We start from the raw sequence: 19,732 nt of genomic DNA on the forward strand, positions 1-19,732 counted from the left end.
GGCAGCTGTACCACTGTGCAGAGCAGTAACCCGCTTGCCTTTGCCTTGCAGGTGTTCGCGCTTGCTATCTCGAAAGTGCTCTTGCCTTCATTAACTTCGGCCATCACGGAGACGACGACGATATGCCAGTCCCAAGGAAACGGAAAGGTAATGGATGCTTCCCACACCACAACAACAACCTGCACCTTACCCGACCAGATGGTGCTGACCTTACAACATTGGGTCCTCACTTCACCATGGGCGGCTGCATCGCCTGAAACATCAGTCAGCCCTTCACATAGAGTTTCATATTAGTATACCTAGAGGCAAATCTGGCGCTGCGATCGTTCAACCATCATGGGAATGATTTCATTTCATTTTATTACCTTAAAAGCCCCATAGGGGCATTACATAAGGGGTGGGAATACATATATTTATTATACATCATTTTAAGAATAACAGAGCATAAGTTACAACACACGTGAAAATTAAGTACATAATTCCATCTAGTACACACATAGATAGCATATCCCGTTCATTTTTTTATTCCAAAAAATGGTCTGTCAGTCTTCGCATGAATGTAGGTGCACAGGTTATGGCGGCAATTTGGTGGGGCAGGTTGTTCCAATCTGTTGCTGCGCGAAAGAAGAATGAGCCTGAAAAAGTGGTAGTATGAGTGTGAGGGCAGCCAACTTGGCACACGTGCCGAGTGCGATGTGATACACAGGCAGCAGGAATAATGTATGGTGGTTGATTAAGTGAAGTATGATAAAACTTATGAAAAAGAGAGAGAGTTGAGATGCGACGGCGATCAGCGAGTGTAACCAGTCCGGATTCTTTTTTCAGTGATGACACGCTGACATCATATGAATACGTTGAATGGATTAACCTTATGGCACGGTTTTGCACCGATTCAAGTGCGTTGATTAGATATGCTTGATGAGGGCTCCATACGGCACATGCATATTCAAGTTTGGGTCTGATTATGCTCTTGTAGGCTAGTAATTTCACATGCTTGGGTGCTTGCTTTAAGTTTCGTTTTAAGAAACCAAGAGATTTATTAGCAGATGAGATGACGTTAGTAATATGTGTGCTCCAAGTCAAGTCATTGGTAAGGGTAACACCAAGGTATTTGTAGGACTGCGCAGTTTCTACGTCTACGTTATTTATTGTGTATGGGTAAGCTAGTGGGTTACGTCAGCGGGAGAATACCACCACTTTACATTTATTTAGGTTAAGTGTCATTAACCAGCAATCGCACCATTGTTGCAAGCGGTTAATATCCTCCTGAAGGGAGATTTGGTCAGACATGTTAGTAATTGTTTGGTAAACGACGCAGTCATCTGCAAACATGCGAATATTGCAGGATACATGCAGAGGTAAGTCGTTAACATATATTAAAAAGAGGAGAGGCCCGAGGACAGATCCTTGTGGAACCCCAGAAGTTACCGGTAGGGAAACAGATGGGCTGTTGTTAATAAGGACAAACTGTGAGCGGTTACTAAGGAATGATGGGAAGTACAGGCTTCGGATTGGCATTCTATTGACTGGCGAACTAGTCTATAAGTATTTTTTTGGCAGATTTGGTGTCGCTCCAAGCGCAATTGCTATAACCTGCAGTGGGACAGTGCAACGCAAAGCTCTCTGCCTTTGTTATGTTGCTCGGAGTGGCGATAGCGCGCTGGACCAGCGACTGGGATGATGCTTGTGTCGCGGTGTGGCGTCGAAGCCCTGACGAGAAAGTGACGGCATCGTAAACGTTGAAAGAACATGTTTTGAGCGTTTGGACCTTGGTTTGTTAAGTGTGTTAGGTTGGCACTGTAGCATTATGTTCTTTATGAAACTTCAGCATAGGACAAAGAAGGCACTACGTATACAAGACATATACAGTTGTACTTCTAGTGGCTTGACAATCAAATTTTATTGAGAGCTTCATTATGCATTGCTCGTTTATGTGCTCATTGAAATGCGTGTTTTAGGACTTTCAGAACACAAACTTACTTGTGGTAGGAAAGGTTGCTGCTTCCTGGCTGTAGTCTAGTGTTGCAAAATGGGTAAGTGCAAAGCTAAGCCATAACGCTTCTGAAGCGGTACGTCAATATAAAATATGACGACGAAATACTCGTAGGAGGCCACTAGCGTCCTAGCTAGCACTGCATCAGATTTGCTCAAAAGTACTTGAAGACATTCAGCAATCGTGACAGCCGACGCAGCCTTTCGAAAGAGAGAGAGTTCGCAAGTGCCTGTCGTCTGCGAGAAAAGTCTCGCGTTTGCAGCGAGCAGGTGTCGTAGCAGATGACACTTGTCGCATTCCGCTTAAGGGCGCAACGCTCTGTCACAATACAACATTTTTATTTCCAGAAATACTTAATGAGTATGTTTATATAAGTACATGCACGGTTGTTTTGCTGTTGCAAAAATGAATAAATAATTATTCTTTGGCATTAAATTGGCAACAGAATCGCACAAGTATGCATACCCTGGAGTGTCCTGCTGACAAACTATAGTAAACCATGCTTCCATCTCAAAGTCATACAAAGTTTATGTAGCATGTTGTACATTATATAACATACTGTAGAAATAAAATTAGATATTACGCGATAACACTTGAGTATAGCTTTGTTTACTGCGCCACAAGCAAACGCCACTAGTCTAAAGACGGAAGTCAATCCGAAGCCTGTACTTCCCATCATTCCCATGTAGGTTGAGGCAACGCTCATGAGAACCCCCGTAGACACTAGCGCCACATTTCCCTCTAGGGTATTTACTTAGAAACTCTATGGCCCTTCATCTACAAAAGAGCTGCGAGCAACTGCGGCGCTTTGTGGGCTTGGCAGCTGTACCACAGTACAGAGGAGTAACCCGCTTGCCTTCGCCATGCAGGTGTTCGCGCTTGCTATCTCGCAAGTGCTCTTGCTTACATTAACTGCGGCCTTCATGGAGATGACGTCGATATGCTAGTCCCAAGGAAATGGAAGCGTAATGGATGCTTCCCACACAGCAACAACCTGCACCTTACCTGAACAGGTGGCGCCGACCTCACAACACAGGGTCCTCACTTCTCCGTGAGAGGCCGCATCGTCCGGGAAATCAGTCAGCCATTCACCTATAAAAGAGCTGCGACCAACTGGGGCACTTTGTGGGCTTGGCAGCTGTACCACAATGCAGAGCAGTAACCCGTTTGCCTTTGCCATGCTGGTTAGTAAGCCATGTACTCTTCTGGCGAAAAAATATAGCAATTATTTTTTACGGCAGCTGCCAAGTCCACAATGCTGTCTTCTCATTGTTGCGGAGTGTATTGTTGTGGTTCATTCCTTTCTCATGCAGTCAGGTGACATTGGAACCAATCCATGTCCTGAGAGCGCTGCTATACTCGCTGAACTGCGAAAAATATCAGCTGGCCAATCGAAATTAATTTCGGAAGTGAAAGACCTCAAAAGACAACTAACTACAGGTCAGACTATCACCCAGTTGAGCCAGTGAATGAACAATGTAGAAAACATTGTCAGAGCCCTGCATTGCTTCGCACACACATTGACAATATACGAACCAACACTCCCGAAAAAGCTCAACATATTTGTGATGTCGAGGTGCGTCTTGACGATGCTGAATATAGATCAAGGTGGAACAACTTAATTTTCTATGGTCATCCCAACTCTGTAAATTCAGAAAGTTACGCCCAATCCGAGGAACTGGTGATATGGCATTGTCGGGGCTTCTTAGGGTGTACCTTAGACCCACAAGAAATAGAACAGGCCCATTGTCTTGGCCACCACTCTATCGGCCACAATAGCACTATTATCTTTTAAGTTTTGTTTTTACAAAATAAAGGAAGCTATTCTTTCTAACGCGCAAAAGCTAAAAGGAATGAATTACAGCATCTCACAGGGACTATTCCCGTTCTATCAGAGACGTGCGGAGGCATTTGATTGCTTTACCCAAAACGAAATTTGCCCGTTTTTCTCTACGTTTCAAAACCCTTTTAATTGGTTTGAAAAAATAAACTTACGATGAGGCCTCGCAATCGGTAAAGGAAGTTGCATAGCAGTCCACTCAGAATAAGAAGCAAACACATCCCTGCAAGGTTTCTTGAGCTAATCTTATAATCTTACATTCTCTGTAATCTTTACTAATATACGCAGCTTCCTGCCGAAGCGGGAACTTGTGTCCAACATTGTTTTGTCATCTGCCAGTAATGTACTTTTATTAACAGAAACGTGGCTACATGGCAATATTAGCGATGCCGATGTTCTTGCCGATTTGCGTAATTTCAACCTTTATCGCAAAGATCATCGTGATGCACACGGGCGTGGAGTACTTGTGGCAGTGAATCAGCAACTACTATCTTCAGTATTTCATGTCGATTCAGATATCGAGATGTTATGGGTAGTCTGCCGCACTGCACCGGAAACGGTACTTTTAGGCGTCTGTTATAGGGCGCGCCCCAAACTAACCCGGACTTTCCCCATAAATTTAACAATATTCTAAGCATTCTTACGGAAGCACATCAGAATGCAGACTTTTTTCTGTTTGGCGATTTTAATTATCCTAGTATAGATTGGCATAACTACTTCACTTTAACAAGCAACCCAGAAACAACCGATTTTATTGATGTCTCTCTTAACTTTACCCTCTCACAGCTAATATCTGAACCAATGCTTGTTACGCAGAACTCGGCAAACATTTTAGATTTTATACTAACCGAAAATCCTGACAGCTTGTCATCTATAACATATCTGAGGGAAATAAGCGACCGCAAGGTTGTTCGTGCAACATTTAACTTCGTTTTGCTAGCATGTGAAATTTATAAGACCATTTGTCTTTACGGCAAGGCTAATTACAAAGCAATTAATAATGAGCTAATAAGTTTCTTCCCTATTTCCGAAACAGCTTTTCCTAGGCATTCTGTACAAAAAAATTGGTTGCTTTTCAAGAGCAAATTATGTGAATTAATTGAGAAAATATATACTGGTATGCAGCTTCCGTGCTAACAAGTACAAGCCATGGGTCAATGAATCACTGAAACGACTAGAGAATAAGAAAAAAACGTTATTTCTGAGTTGCAAAGCTGCAACAGAGCCCGAGCATGTGGGGCAAATACTATTCAGCTGAAACCGCATATCTCGCCGCAATACGTAACATTAAGTGCAACTTTTTTCATAATGTCCTTCCTAACGTGTTACCATGTAATCCTCAACAGTTCTGGCGCGTGGTGAACCCAGAACACAAACACACAATTACACTTACTGACGAACAGAATGAGATTGTAGGTGACGCAGAAAGCGCGAACGCATTTAACATCGCTTTTGCAAATGTATTCACTCATAAGTGTAACATGCTTTCTCCCATACGAAGAAGCACCACCAGTGAACTAACTATGCCCAAGATTGTATGTTCTGCAAATGGTCTATTATCTCAAATTGAACATCTCAAGACCACATCATCAGCTAACTTGAATGAAATTCGAAGTTTTTACTAAATACGAAATTTCTGCAAACTACCTGTGTCTTTTGTATTCTCAGTACCTTTTAAAAGGTCAAATACCTGATGACTGGAAAGTGGGAAATGTCATTCCCATTCATAAATCAGATAATGAGCAGTCACCGTTGAATTATCGTCCAATATCTTTAACAAGTATACCCTGTAAAATCATGGAACATGTCATTTATTCACAAATCATGAACTTCCTAGACTCCAACAATTTCTTTAGTTCTTCACAGCACGATTTTTGCAAAGGTTTATCCTGTGAAACTCGGCTAGCTAACTTTATCCATGACTTACATTTAAATTTGGACCATAATGAACAAACCGATGCCATCTTCCCAGATTTTGCGAATACTTTCTACAAAGTGTCTCATCAGCTTCTGCTTATTAAACTTTCTGGTCTAAATACAGTGAAATCTCGGTATAACGAACTTCAGGGGACCGCGGGAAAATGTTCGTTATTCTGAAAGATCGTTATACCGAAAGCCCAAAAATTAGCCATAATAATAGCATTTCAGTAACGTAAACGTCCTACCTTTGAAACGGTACCTCCTTGAACTCGTTTCTCACACAATGCACACGTGATCGACAGACAAGGCACATTTATTTGAAATAGTCCGTGATCGTCTTCTGATGGGCGCAGCACAAACTCTGCAGCACGAACGATTCCAGACCATCCGCATTCTTATGCACGCCTTCGGTCGCTGTGCCGCTTTTGGCTATAAATATGCGGAGTTGTCGCAAGCAGTCCAACGCATCTATGGCCGACACGGACTCGTCGCGGTCTTCGGGTGCTGCCGTAACGTCATCGTCCATGTTGTCGCTGCATTCATCTTGAGTCGCCGTGCCCTGGACGCTCTGCAGTATGTCATCAGTGGTAAGCTCCGCTGAGGTCCACGTCGCATCGTCACACTGGACATAGTCGTCAAATGTGACTGAAGGATCGACGGCTAGCTGCTCGGCCACCTCGCTCCAAAGCTCGCTCGAACTGTCCTCCGCTGCCGGTTCATCGGTTTGTGGTTGGCCATCTGTGATAGTCAGGCCGGCCTTCTTCCAGCAGTTTTGGATGGTGGTGGACGTGACGCTCCACCATGCGTCTGTCAGCATTTCCGCAGCCTGTCGGACGTTGATGGCTGTCGAGTGCTGCAGGTGTAGGTTGATGAGCAGCCGCTGAACAAGGCGCTTCCGGAAGTGCGACTTCACGCTCCTTATTATACCTTGGTCCAGTGGCTGAAGTACTGATGTGCAGTTCGGCGGCAGATACTCGAGCCGTATGTCGACAATGTGCGCCGAGCAATTGTCCACAATCATCAAAATGTGCAGCCCCTCCTTCCTCATCTTCTCGTTTACCGTCAGCAGCCACTCGGAAAAGAGCTCGCGGGTCATCCAGGTACGCTGATTCGCCCTGTACTGGCACGGCAGTTGTTGCCAGCAATTGTTACCAATCCACCTTTATTAATGAGCACATTTCTAACCTTCCAGTAACGTCCAGTGTCCCCCAAGGGTCAGTACTGGGGTCCCTGTTGTTCTCAATATACTAAATTACTTGCTATTACGTGTAACATTTTAGATTCATATGTTTGCAGACGACTGCGTCATTTATCATTCCATCATTCACCCTTCTGAGCAGCAAGCTCTTCGAAATGATCTTAACTGTATTCAAGTAGGGCTTGACCAGTGGCTCATGGCACTTAACCCCATTGAATGTAAATCAGTATCTTTTTCTCGTCGTCGTAGTCTGTGTCGTAATCTTTTTCTTACATTGTCAGTAATGTTAAAGGGGCCCTGAACCACACCTCGGGCTTGGTAAAATAACATAACAGGAAGGAAACTGAGGAGAGGCCCTAGCCCCTCCGCGCGCTAGGAGAAAAGTGTGGAGGAAGTGACGTAGTAGGTTCTGTTCTTTTATGCTGTTTTTTTTTATTTCTTTGCTGTAGCGGCCACGCCTTTCGGGCCACAATGGCGGCTTTGTTATGGTTCTGTGCGCTCACACGTGTTGCTCCGTAGGTTTCGTACCGTGGAAGAGGCGGTGTGCGGGCAGGTTTGCGTTGGTCTCCGTGTTTTGTTGCGCTGCATTAACTGGACCGTGCTCTACCGGATGTTGCTGTGGCCATGTGGGACAGGAGGAACTAAAGTTCGTGAAATTAACGCGCATGCAACGCTTGACGCAATGTACCGCGCCACGGCAATGGCTACGGACGAAGGACTATCCGCGGGAAATGTTGCCCTCTTTCGCGTAATCATGCTAACGTGCTTACGATTGCTGCGGAGCGCGCGGGTCCGAGCAGCACGGTTGCGCGCAGCGCGGCGTGGTTTCGCGAGAAATGTAAACAAGAGAGGAGAGCTGGCCCGATAGGCGGAGCAACGCCAACTTCCGGCTTCACTTTAGCTTCACAAAGAGTGACGTCAGGGCCTCTCCTTAGTTTCCTTCCTCCGTGGTCTCGTGTGGTCCACGGGTAGCATACACTGTTGTGAACATCTCAGCCAAGTTCTGCTGTCGTACGCGGTCCGTGGAGCCCACAAGCGGAGTGCGAAGTCACGTTTTTCTCAGGCACTCTCGTTTTAAAAAACCTCATGATCCTCGTTATTTTCTGTGTGCTTTATTTAGTTATAAAGCACACCAGTACGCGGCTGCTATTGGTCGCTGCGTTCGGCTACATCGCAGTCGCTGCGAGCTGCCGCCACGAGTCCTGTGGCTAAGTACATAGAGTTTCCTACAAAAATTACTAGAGGGAACTCTGGCACTGCAGTCGTTGTCCTACCATGGGAATGATGGGAAGTACATGGATTTGTCTGATCTTCGAGCTTGTGGATTCAGACATTCTTGTGGCTTTGTATATTACGCCATAGAGTTTCCTACAAAAAACTCTATGTATTACGCTATATAAATCTTATTATCGTATATTTCAGCGCAATCTATATTCTTCGAAGTGCAGAAGACGCCGGGAACGCGTACAATTGCTATGAATTGCAACGATTGAGCTTGTCCAGTGGCCAAATCGAAACGCGCCAAGCGTCTCAAGGCACTGGCATGCCCGCGATAAATTCATAAGGGCGTTTCATTCGCTTGTCGATACATGCGTTCGTGGCTTAATGGTTTCAATATCAGGCTCCTGTGCTAGAGCCCCTGCGTTCGAATCCTGCCGTCGGGCAAGCAGGGGCTTTAGCCTTCGCAGTGCAAGGCATTGGAGGAGGAAGGGGAGCACAGTTGAGGCCGTGTTTGATTGCCGATAACTCCGCTTCTGCTGAACGCAGTGAAGTACTCTTTGCGGCAAAGTGGTTCTGAAATAGCCTATCTTCACTTCAAATGTCTTTCTCCGCTTTGATAAAAAGTGGTTCAGGGCCTTTTTAATGTTGAGAGTGTCGAAACTTACGAGTACTTATGAGTAACATTGTCATATGATCTAACACGGTGTGCACATATATCCCTAACATAGTAGCGTCCGTCTGCTAACCGGACACTCGGCTTTCTAAAACATCATTTACATCACACGCCTGGACACTTAAAGTTGCTGACTTACAAATCGATTATCAGGACAAAACTTGAGTACGCCACAGCCATCTGTATAGCCTGCATCAGGTGTACAGGCGCCCAAATCTTTAACTGGCGCGCGCGAGCGGCGACTTTTCCGTGCGTCAGCGCCGTATGACGGGGCGCGGCTGCAAAGAGTCTGAGGCTAAGTGCATACGGACAAAGCGCGCTCAGCTGGGCCCATCGTCTACTAAGCTGTTTCCAGCCTCGCCCCGTCATACGGCGCTGACGCACGGAAAAGTCTCCGCTCGCGCACGCCAGTTAAAGATTTGGGCGCCTGTACCTTATATATACACTAGAGGCAAGGCGTAATAAAGCAGCCCGATTTATTCATTCATCCTATCCGTTTCATACAAGTGTATCATCCTTAAAAGCAGAATCATCTAGCTCTATTTTCTCTCACACTTCGTCACCGCATTGAATCACTAGCCCTGTTCCATAAGGTTTATTACAGCACCCGTGACCGTCCAAACGTTATCATCCCACCAGCCTGCATATCTAATAGTACCGGCCAAGCCCTTCAAGTTGCCTGGCCAAGCAGCCGCACTGCTACATTCTCCACCTTCTGTTTTCCATTCACAGCGTCCTATTGGAATGACCTTTCCCACAGCGTTGCCGCTATCACCTGCCGGACAAAATTCCTTCAAAATGTAACAGAATACCTGTCGCGGTATTAACATGTGGTTACTGTTGTAAAAAAATTTTTTTTTCTGCATGTCCACCTCTTGCGGAACACCCCCTAGAGGAGTCTTTAAGGTAAAAAGTGGAATGAAATGACACCTCAGGGGCGAATTTTTGCTGTCACTGGGATGTTCCGTATTAAAGTGCGATAAGATCGCGTCCGCATGCCGTTTGTTGTAAGCGCAAAGAAAAGCACGCAAGGGAGGAGGGCAGGAACGATCTTCTCGTGCCCAGAAGTGGGGGAGCGGGAAGAGTTGTGCTCGCTGGGAAGGGGGGCAGCTCAGTGCGCTTCTCCTCTCGCACTCCGGCCGCAGTTGTGCATGGCACGGCTGCACGTGGTAATGCGCACCCTAGTTTGGAAGTAATTTGCGGTGGGTGCAAAGCTTAGGCAATCCAAGACAGCTGATGCTTTCGTGTGTGCTGTGTTCTCGCACGTCTAGTTCGCATTGAAGCGAGAGGAAGCAGGAAGCGGAATTTGCCTGCCACTGCTGGGCCTCCTCACATCAGCGTCCCAATAGCAAGTGTCTGCGCTAGTCGAGAAATATGTGTCCATGTTTGCCTGTGCGCGTGTGACACCATGCTTGTTAATTTAGTTCATAAGCAAATGTTTACATTTGATAAAGCTACTATCCTTAATAATGAGGAAAGGGAACACGGCAGGGTACACTTACAACATTGGGCGTGGAGTGGCGCTAGCCGTAACAACCATTGCGAAACCAAAACAGAATATCCCAGCTGTCTAATAAGTTGCTGTGGCAGGATGCGATTTGGAGAATCCATTGTGAATGTGTAGCTTTGACCACTTATAAGCCAACCGTGTCGAGCTGAGCCACTTGCATTTTACAAGATAGCAATAATGTCGCCTTCAATGGGTGCTATTCGCTGCTGATCGGTTGCTTGTGCTGTTTGAAGGCAGACAGCAAGTACATTGGCGCCTATACGCCATGACTCATTCAGACAAAGGCGAGGTGAATTGTCATAGGGCGTATTAGGGTAGAGGCTTGGATGAGTTGGTCGTTGGAGTTAGTGCTCTTTACTCCTCACTGTCGTTCCTTTCCTACTTTTGTGTGCTACACAAACACCTCCATTATGTCATGGGGGCCATGGGACTGACACGCTGGAGTTTTGAACAAACCATACTGCCATTTAGTGGCCATGCAGCGACGAAATTGGCTGAACAGTATACAAATCACAGCTCTCCACATAAAGTTATGCTGTGATCGAGCCGGGCAGCTGGTCTAGCTTGCTTTGTTAGTGTGTTCCGGCTTCATTTCTGATTTTATTTTTAGCTGCCGGAAAAGGCACCTGCATTCACTGAGAGCAGTCTATCATCTCGCCAAGAGTGCACCCTGCTCTTTACTTGACCATGTAAAGATGCAGTTGGATCTCTTTTACCATCTCTTTTCCTTTCTTTAGAAAAAATACCATGCACAAGAATTTACAGGACTTGAAAGGATTTCCGATGGGAAAGCGGTTCAAGTAATTAAGTGAAAGTTTGTAGAGCAATTGAAACTTTCACAACGTGTTGATGCAACCAAAAGAAACAAAATTATGTGACCGACATGGTACAGACAGTCACTACAGCATGAAGTTAGGGGGCTGTACATAGTTTCCGGGTTTAAACAGCCGCTGTTACATCATCATCATCATCATCAAACCATTTTATGTCCGCTGCAGGACGAACAAACGGTACCATTTTCAAGCTTCTTTGTCAGTCTCCAAGTCTCTGGCCCATATGTCAGTACCGGTAAAGTGCACTGATTGTACACCTTCCTTTTCAGTGAGAATAGTAAGCTTCCAGTCAGGAGCTGACAATGTCTGCCATATGCAATCCAAACCATTTTTATTCTTTCAATTTCCTCCTCATAATCAGGGTTTCCTGTAAATAATTACCCCAGGTAAACATGCCCCTCAGAGCCTCTAGTGGCTGACTGGCGAACCTGAATTCCTGTTCCCTTGCCCGGCTATTCATCATTATCTTTGTGTTCTGCATATTAATCTTCAACCCCACTCTTGCACTCTGTCTATTAAGGTCCTGAATCGTTTGTTGTAACTCGTCTGCAGTATTGTAGAACACAGTCGAACCCACTTATAACAATAGAAAGGGGGTTTATTGCAGCTCGTACGCGGGATCGCAAGTAGCGCTTGATCGCGAGTCCTAGGCGTTCGCATCAGCAGCCCGAGCTCGGGTCTCGCGCCGCAGCGGTGGCAGCACGCACAGCGCCACATGCATATTATCCACTACAATTGCCCCTGCGGCGAAGAGGAGCCATCCTGGCGACCTAAGGTGATGACACGATAAGGGGGTCGTGGTACGGCTTCAGGCAGCTGACGTGAACCGTCTCGCGGCCACGGCGGCGTTTGTCCGAAGATGGCGTAACCGGTTCGACCACATATTTCACAGGCGATGTACACGCGACGACCCGGTACGGACCCTGATATTTCGGAGCAAGCTTTGGGCTAAGGCCTGGAGTTTGGAATGGCAGCTGAAGCCAGACGTAAGAGTCCACGGCGAAGGACTGTGTGGGCTGCCCGTTGTCGTGGCGATCTTTGTGAATTCCTTGGGTAGCCGACGTGAACGAGCGAGCCAGTTGGCGGCACTCTTCAGCATGGCGAGCAACTTCGGAAAGAGGGGTGAATTCAGAGGCATCCGGATGATATGGTAGCACGGTGTCGAGGGTAGTGGATGGTTCACGTCCATAAAGAAGGAAAAATGGTGAGAAGCCTGTGGTAGCCTGAACGGCGGTATTATACGCGTACGTCACAAAAGGGAGGACATCGTCCCAATTGGAATGATCAGATGCAACATACATGGTGAGCATGTCACCAAGAGTGCAGTTGAACCGTTCCGTTAGACCGTTAGTCTGTGGGTGATACGCCGTAGTGGTGCGGTGAATAGTGCGGCAAGCGGCGAGTAGCTCATTAATAACTTCGGACAAGAAGACACAGCCTCTGTCGCTGAGCAGTTCTCGCGGTGCGCCATGCCGCAAGATGAAATGCCGTAACATGAATGCGGCGACGTCGCGAGCAGCAGCCGAAGCAAGTGCAGCAGTTTCGGCATATCTTGTGAGGTGGTCTACTGCGACAATTATCCAACGATTTCCTTTAGCAGTGCATGGAAGAGGCCCATAAAGGTCAATGCCAATCCGATCAAAATGACGTGCAGGACACGTTAAAGGTTGCAGAGGGCCTGTCGTATGAGGAGATGTCTTGCGTCGCTGACAGGCTACACATGACCGAATGTATGTGCGGACATAATACATGCCGCGCCAGTAGTAGCGCTGGCGGAGCCGCTAGAAGGTTTTCAGGACGCCACCATGAGAATTGTTGTAGGTCGGCGTGGAAATACTTGCATATGTCGGAGCGCAAATGGTGAGGGATGACTAGCAGCCATTTGCGACCGTCCGGCTGATAGTTTCGGCGGTACGAGATGGCGTCCCGTAGCACGAAATGGGTGGCTTGGCGACGAAGGGCTCAAGGGCATGTAGCCGTTGAAGAATTGTGAAGAATGTCAGTGAGAGACACAATCCACGGATCTTTCCTCTGTTCAGACGGCATGTCAGTAACAGCAAGTGTAGCAACCGGGCACTCTATGGATGAGGGTAGCGTTTCGTCGGATCGCATGGGCGATCGGGGGAGTGCATCTGCATCAGAATGTTGGCGCCCGGATCGATAGATGACGCGAATGTCAAATTCTTGGAGCCGAAGAGCCCAACGTCCAAGACGGCCTGACGGGTCTTTCAGTGACGCAAGCCAGCAGAACGCGTGGTGGTCTGTCACAACATCGAACGGATGGCCATACAAGTAAGGGCGAAATTTGTTTAACGCCCAAACTATAGCCAAACATTCTTTTTCTGTGACAGAATAATTGGTTTCTGCCTTCGTGACGGCACAACTCGCATACGCAACCACATATTCCGGAAAGCCAGGCTTGCGTTGCGCAAGGACGGCTCCAAGACCAACGCAGCTGGTGTCCGTATGAACTTCGGTCGGTGCAGTCGGATCATAGTGGCGTAGAACAGGCGGTGAGGTAAGCAGGCGACGCAATGTAGTGAAGGCTTGGTCACATGCCGGAGTCCAATCGCGAAGGTCTCCAGGGCCAGCCAGGAGTTTCGTCAGGGGGCGATGATGCAGGCAAAATTGCGCACAAAGCGTCGAAAATAAGAGCAAAGGCCGACAAAACTTCGGAGCTCTTTCAGTGTAGTCGGCCGCGGAAATTCTGCGACAGCACGAAGTTTGTCAGGGTCGGGAAGGACGCCGTCTTTGGAAACGACATGGCCAAGTATGGTCAGCTGGCGGGCTCCGAAGCGGCACTTTTTCAAGTTAAGTTGAAGGCCGGCGGTGGCAAGGCAAGTAAGGACTTCGCGTAGACGTGAGAGGTGAGTAATGAAATCAGGGGAGAAAACTACCACGTCCTCTAAATAACACAGGCACGTCTTCCATTTGAGGCCTCGCAGAATGTTATCCATCATCCTTTCGAATGTCGCGGGCGCATTGCAGAGGCCGAATGGCATTACTGTAAACTCATACAGGCCATCAGGCGTAATGAAAGCTGTCTTCTAGCGGTCGGATTCATCCACTGGCACTTGCCAATAGCCCGATCGCAAGTCCAAAGAAGAAAAGAATTCAGCACTATGTAGACAATCCAGGGCGTCATCTATGCGCGGTAGAGGATAGACATCTTTTCGTGTAATCTTGTTCAGGCGACGATAGTCCACACAGAAACGAATCGAGCTTTTTTCTTAATGAGTACTACGGGCGACGACCAAGGGCTGCAGGATGGCTTGATAACACCACGGTCAAGCATGTCTTCAACTTGCTCGGTGATGACACGACGCTCGGTGGATGACACGCGGTACGGACGCTGGCGTAATGGTGCGTGATGTCCCGTATCAATGTGGTGAGAGACGGTACTTGTGCGGCCTAATGATGCTTGGTTCCAGTCAAAAGAGGCGTGAAAATCATTTAGGAGTTATTAGCAGGAGGTATTCAGAGACCTGGATAGGGAAGAATTGGGGATAAAAGTTTATGGAGAATACCTTAGTAACTTGCGGTTCGCTGATGATATTGCCTTGCTTTGTAACTCAGGGGACCAATTGCAATGCATGCTCACTGACCTGGAGAGGCAAAGAAGAAGAGTGGGTCTAAAAATTAATCTGCAGAAAACTAAAGTAATGCTTAACAGTCTCGGAAGAGAACAGCAATTTACAATAGGCAGCGAGGCACTGGAAGTCGTAAGGGAATACATCTACTTAGGGCAGGTAGTGACGGCGGATCCGGATCATGAGACGGAAATAATCAGAAGAATAAGAATGGGCTGGGGTGCGTTTGGTAGGCATTCTCAGATCATGAACAGCAGGTTGCCATTATCCCTCAAGAGAAAAGTATATAATAGCTGTGTCTTACCAGTACTCACCTACGGGGCAGAAACCTGGAGGCTTACGAAAAGGGTTCTACTCAAATCGAGGACGATGCAACGAGCTATGGAAACAAGAATGATAGGTGTAACGTTAAGGGATAAGAAAAGAGCAGATTGGGTGAGGGAAGAAACGCGAGTTAATGACATCTTAGTTGAAATCAAGAAAAAGAAATGGGCATGGGCAGGACATGTAATGAGGAGGGAAGATAACCGATGGTCATTAAAGGTTACGGACTGGATCCCAAGGGAAGGGAAGCGTAGCAGGGGGCCGCAGAAAGTTAGGTGGGCGGATGAAATCAAGAAGTTTGCAGGCATGGCATGGCCACAATTAGTACATGACCGGGGTTGTTGGAGAAGTATGGGAGAGGCCTTTGCCCAGCAGTGGGCGTAACCAGGCTGATGATGATGATGAGCTGCTCACGTTGTGTCGGCTCGAGGTCATCGGCAATGGAGCGACAAAAAACATCCGGTGGAACTCGGTTAGATGGCACATGGGGTGTCGGTGCTGTTACGTTGGCAGTATCTACGTCGTCGGCAATAGGGAAACGCACAATAACGTCAGCGTCCACAGACTCGATGGTACCAATATTCTCGCCACAGTGCAAAGCCAAAGTGTACGAATTTGGGTTTGAAAACAGTATTTCTGCAGCACCATGGTGAACCGTGAGCAGGGCGAAAGGCAACAATATAGGCTGGCGGCGAATGAAGACGGCAGCGGGTGCAAACATGACCGCCGCTTCGGCAAGCGATGCGCATGAAAGAGGGACAAATACAGAACTGTGAGGAGGAAGGTCAGTATCTGAAGCTACACAGATCCTGCTAAGATCCTGAACTTGAAAGTCGTGAGATGGCAAATTGCACAGAACGGAGAACTGAACCTCAGCACGTGCACAGTCAATGACGGCATGATGGCGCGACAGAAAATCCCAACCGAGAATCACATCGTGGGAGCAACAAGTTAACACAAAGAAATCAATCGAATACAAGATGTCTCGAATCAGCCCCCTGGCAGTGCACATAGCGATTGGCTGAACTTGTTGTGCACTGGCTGTTCTAAGCAATGGTACCGAAGGCTTCATGGTCACTTTCCGTAATGCACGACAAAGCTTCTCACTAATCACGGATGCAGCAGCATCTGTATCGACGAGCGCAAGAGATTTGATGTCATCAACGGACACGTCAATAACATTAGCGGGGGAAAAACGAGGACTTTGATGTTCCGACGATGACGCAGTTCGTGCCTCAGGAACTGCGGAAATCAGTTTTCCGCCTCAGTAGTACTGGAACTGGGTCTACGACGCATGGGTGAGAGTGAGCGCCGACGAGGGGAAGGCGAGCGACGAATGCCGTAGAGCTGTGACTGCGGTGCCGGTATGTCATCAGCAGCGTAGACTTCCGGTGGTGGTCGTTGAGGCATACGGAAAGGTCGGAAGTCGGAGCTGGGTCGTCGCGGGCTGCCCACGAAGGCCGGCAAGCGCCGGCGGCAGAAGCCCACTACATGACCCGGGGTACCTCAGGCATAGCATATTGGGCGGTTGTCAGCAGTGCACCAAGGATTTGTACCCTGCTGGTGTGCACTGAAAAAGGGATCCGCCGGCTGGATCCGAGCCGGCTGAAGGCCGAGGAGAGAACACCGGCAGGCGAGGTGCTGAAGGCGGAGGAGAGAACCCCGACAGACGAGGCGCCCGTGCAACGGCTTCAGCATACGTCAGAGGCGGGGCCACGGAAGCCGGCTGACACGGAGGTGGAAGAGCTTCGGTCACTTTGCTCTTGAATTATCTGTCGGATCGCTGGAGCCAAACGTTGAGAAGGATTCTCCGTGGTCGGCAAAATCGAGAGCTGTCGTGCAACCTCCTCGCGCACAAATTATTTTATTTGCGTCTGCAAAGCTGTGTGGTTGTCGCCAATAATTAATGCTGCTAACGAATCTTCCGTAGGCGGTGGGCGCCGAGTTAAAATGCGTTGTTTCCGTAGCTCGTCAAAACTTTGGCACAAATTGATAACTTCAGCCACGGTACGCGGATCCTTCGCTAACAACATTTGAAAGGCGTCCTCATCAATGCCCTTCATAATGTGTTTTATCTTGTCCTGTTCTGACATTGACGGATTCACGCGCTTACACAGGTTAATGACATCTTCGATGTAACTTGTGAAAGTTTCACCGGGATGTTGTGCACGCCCCCGTAAGCGTTGTTCTGCGCGAAGCTTGCGCACCGCGGCGCGCCCGAACACTTCTGCAAAACTTGTCTTGAATGTACTCCACGTTGTGAAATCGTGTTCGTGGTTTCGGAATCAGAGGTTTGCGACGCCGGTTAAGTAAAACAGCACGTTGTGCAACTTGGTGACGTCGTCCCACTTGTTATGCTGGCTCACCCGTTCGCAAGATGACAACCAATCCTCCACGTCATGATCATCGGTGCCGCTAAAGATGACAGGATCACGCTGGCGCAACACATCGGAAACGATGACCGCCGGAGGCTGTGGTGCATCTTCCTGGGTGGTTTCGTCAGGCATGGTCGCAGCAGTAGGTAGCGTCCGGCTTCGGAGTTCCAGTTCCCGAGGTCTACCCCGCACCTCCACCAAATGAAAGGGGGTTTATTGCAGCTCGTACGCGGGATCGCAAGTAGCGCTTGATCGCGAGTCCTAGGCGTTCGCATCAGCAGCCCGAGCTCGGGTCTCGCGCCGCTGCGGTGGCAGTCCGCACAGCGCCACGTGCATATTATGCACTACACAATATTCAAGTGCCACAAAAATTCCATTGTTATAACCGATAATTGTTATAACGATAATTGTGGCATGAAAAAACACAAGCTAGGGGGATGGCAGAGCTGATATGAGAAAACTATATAGGTAGCTGGGGAGGCCAGTGCCCTTCCCCAACACCTTCCTCCCCCTGGCTGCTGATTGTGTTCATTCATTTAACTGCTTCCTGGGCGCTCCGATCGCGTGCAATAAGCCGCGGCTGTCGGCGTTAAAGAATGACACGGCTATAACAACTGCAAACAGGTGTCACGGGTGGCAAGCGATATGCGACCACCGCCGAGGCATATCACTTTGGTGGCGCCAAAAGGAGCCTTTTAAAAATTGCGAGAAGGCTGCTGCGGCAGCCTGTCAGCTTGAGAAATCCAGAAGAAATGCTGTGGAGAGATCGCCACAAGCATCTCACCGCGTACTTCTCACTGGCTTGCACGAGAAAAGCCTAGTGTCCGTCAGCCGTGAATGCTTTACGCGAAGGTTACCGACATCCCTCTCCAAGGCGTCCAGGCGCTCTACTAAGTGCAGCGCAAGGTTCCTCACGATAACGAAGCCCCGGAGGGACTGAATCATGCCGGGCCTCCTGTGAGGACAACGTTGAGGCAGCCTACCCTACCGCGTCATCGCTGCTGTTGTCGCCGTCGCTGCCCGATGCAAGCAAGTTCGCAACGATCATCTCATCGGTTAGAAGCACTTAGTTTCCAAGTCTATAGCCATGCGCCTTCTTTTCACCAGCAACGTCGTGCATTGCCGATGATCAGCGGGCAGATCAACCATCTTCCGTTTCGGCGGCGAGTCAAGCGAAGTTGAGAAACCGCATGGCCAGGAACGACTTTGACACAACCAACAAAATGAACACGAGCGATTAAGCAGTTCGCAGAACTGCCGAGAAACTGCACTGAATGAGGAGCCAGTGAGCTATATGCGAGCAATCTGCCTAATCTGCATGTGGCACAGTTGGCACGGCCTATTTGTGTTTCGGAGGGTGGGGCGGCGTAGAACTGTGGGCTCGGCCCATTTGTGTTCGGAGGGGTGGAACAGCGACAGGAGAGAGGCGCGCGGAGATGGCTGGAAAATGGTTGCGCAGTGGCCCATCGTGCAGCGGCTCGAATTTCTCATTTTCTTTTTTTTTTCTTTTCAAGGATTTCGCACTTCACTACCTTTCGGCTCAGACACCCAGCGACCAGACTTCATTGTTGTAACCGATAATGCGGCATCAGGGCATTGTAGTAAGCAGGTTATTTCACCATGGAAAACATGCAAAAGTCAACGGTGCAGTAGCTATAACCGATATATTGTTAAAATCGGTATCGTTATAGGTGGGTTCGACTGTAGAACAATCTCATCGGCAAACCGAAGGTTGCCGAGATATTCACCGTCGATCCTTACTCCTAGCCTTCCCAGATTAATAGCTTGAATACTTCTTCCAAGCTCGCAGTGAATAGCAATGGAGAGATTGTGTCTCCTTGTCTGACCCCTTTCTTTATAGATATCTTCCTACTTTTCTTGTGCAGAATTAAGGTAGCTGTGGAATCTGTGTAGATATTTTTCAGGGTATTTACGTAAGCGTTCTGTACTCCTTGATTTGATTGCGTACTGGCATCTGTACTGAATCAAATGCCTTTTCGTAATCTATTAAAGCCATAGAGAGGCTGATTGTACTCTGCGGATTTATCAATTACCTGAGAGAACAGATACCGCCCCCCTGTCTTAGCTCTCATCACGATAGGAAGGCACCAAGATGTCCCTCGAGGCCAGTGAGCTGCCGAAACTGTACGGCGTCAACTTCCAGCCACTGTCACCGTTCGACTTCGCGAACCCGCCAACGTAGGCGACATGGCTCAGCCGCTACAAAGACTACGCAGCGGTTTCAGCCCTGACAC

The 19,732-nt window shown here is 48.1% G+C and overlaps 1 protein-coding gene across 4 annotated transcripts in view; it reads left to right on the forward strand.

Annotated features, from left to right (window-relative positions):
* Gcat (Glycine C-acetyltransferase) overlaps nt 1–19,732 on the forward strand; it is a 259,739-nt gene that overhangs the window by 153,952 nt on the left and 86,055 nt on the right. For 2 of the 4 annotated variants that reach the window (XM_075682883.1, XM_075682888.1), the window contains one exon: nt 52–147. The exons of the other annotated variants lie outside the window; for them this stretch is intronic. In XM_075682883.1, the coding sequence (XP_075538998.1) occupies nt 52–147 (96 nt within the window). The remainder of the gene's footprint in view (nt 1–51; nt 148–19,732) is intronic. 4 annotated transcript variants of the gene reach the window in all.

The sequence above is a fragment of the Dermacentor variabilis genome, chromosome 2 (assembly GCF_050947875.1).
Source record: "Dermacentor variabilis isolate Ectoservices chromosome 2, ASM5094787v1, whole genome shotgun sequence".
NCBI lineage: Eukaryota > Metazoa > Arthropoda > Arachnida > Ixodida > Ixodidae > Dermacentor > Dermacentor variabilis.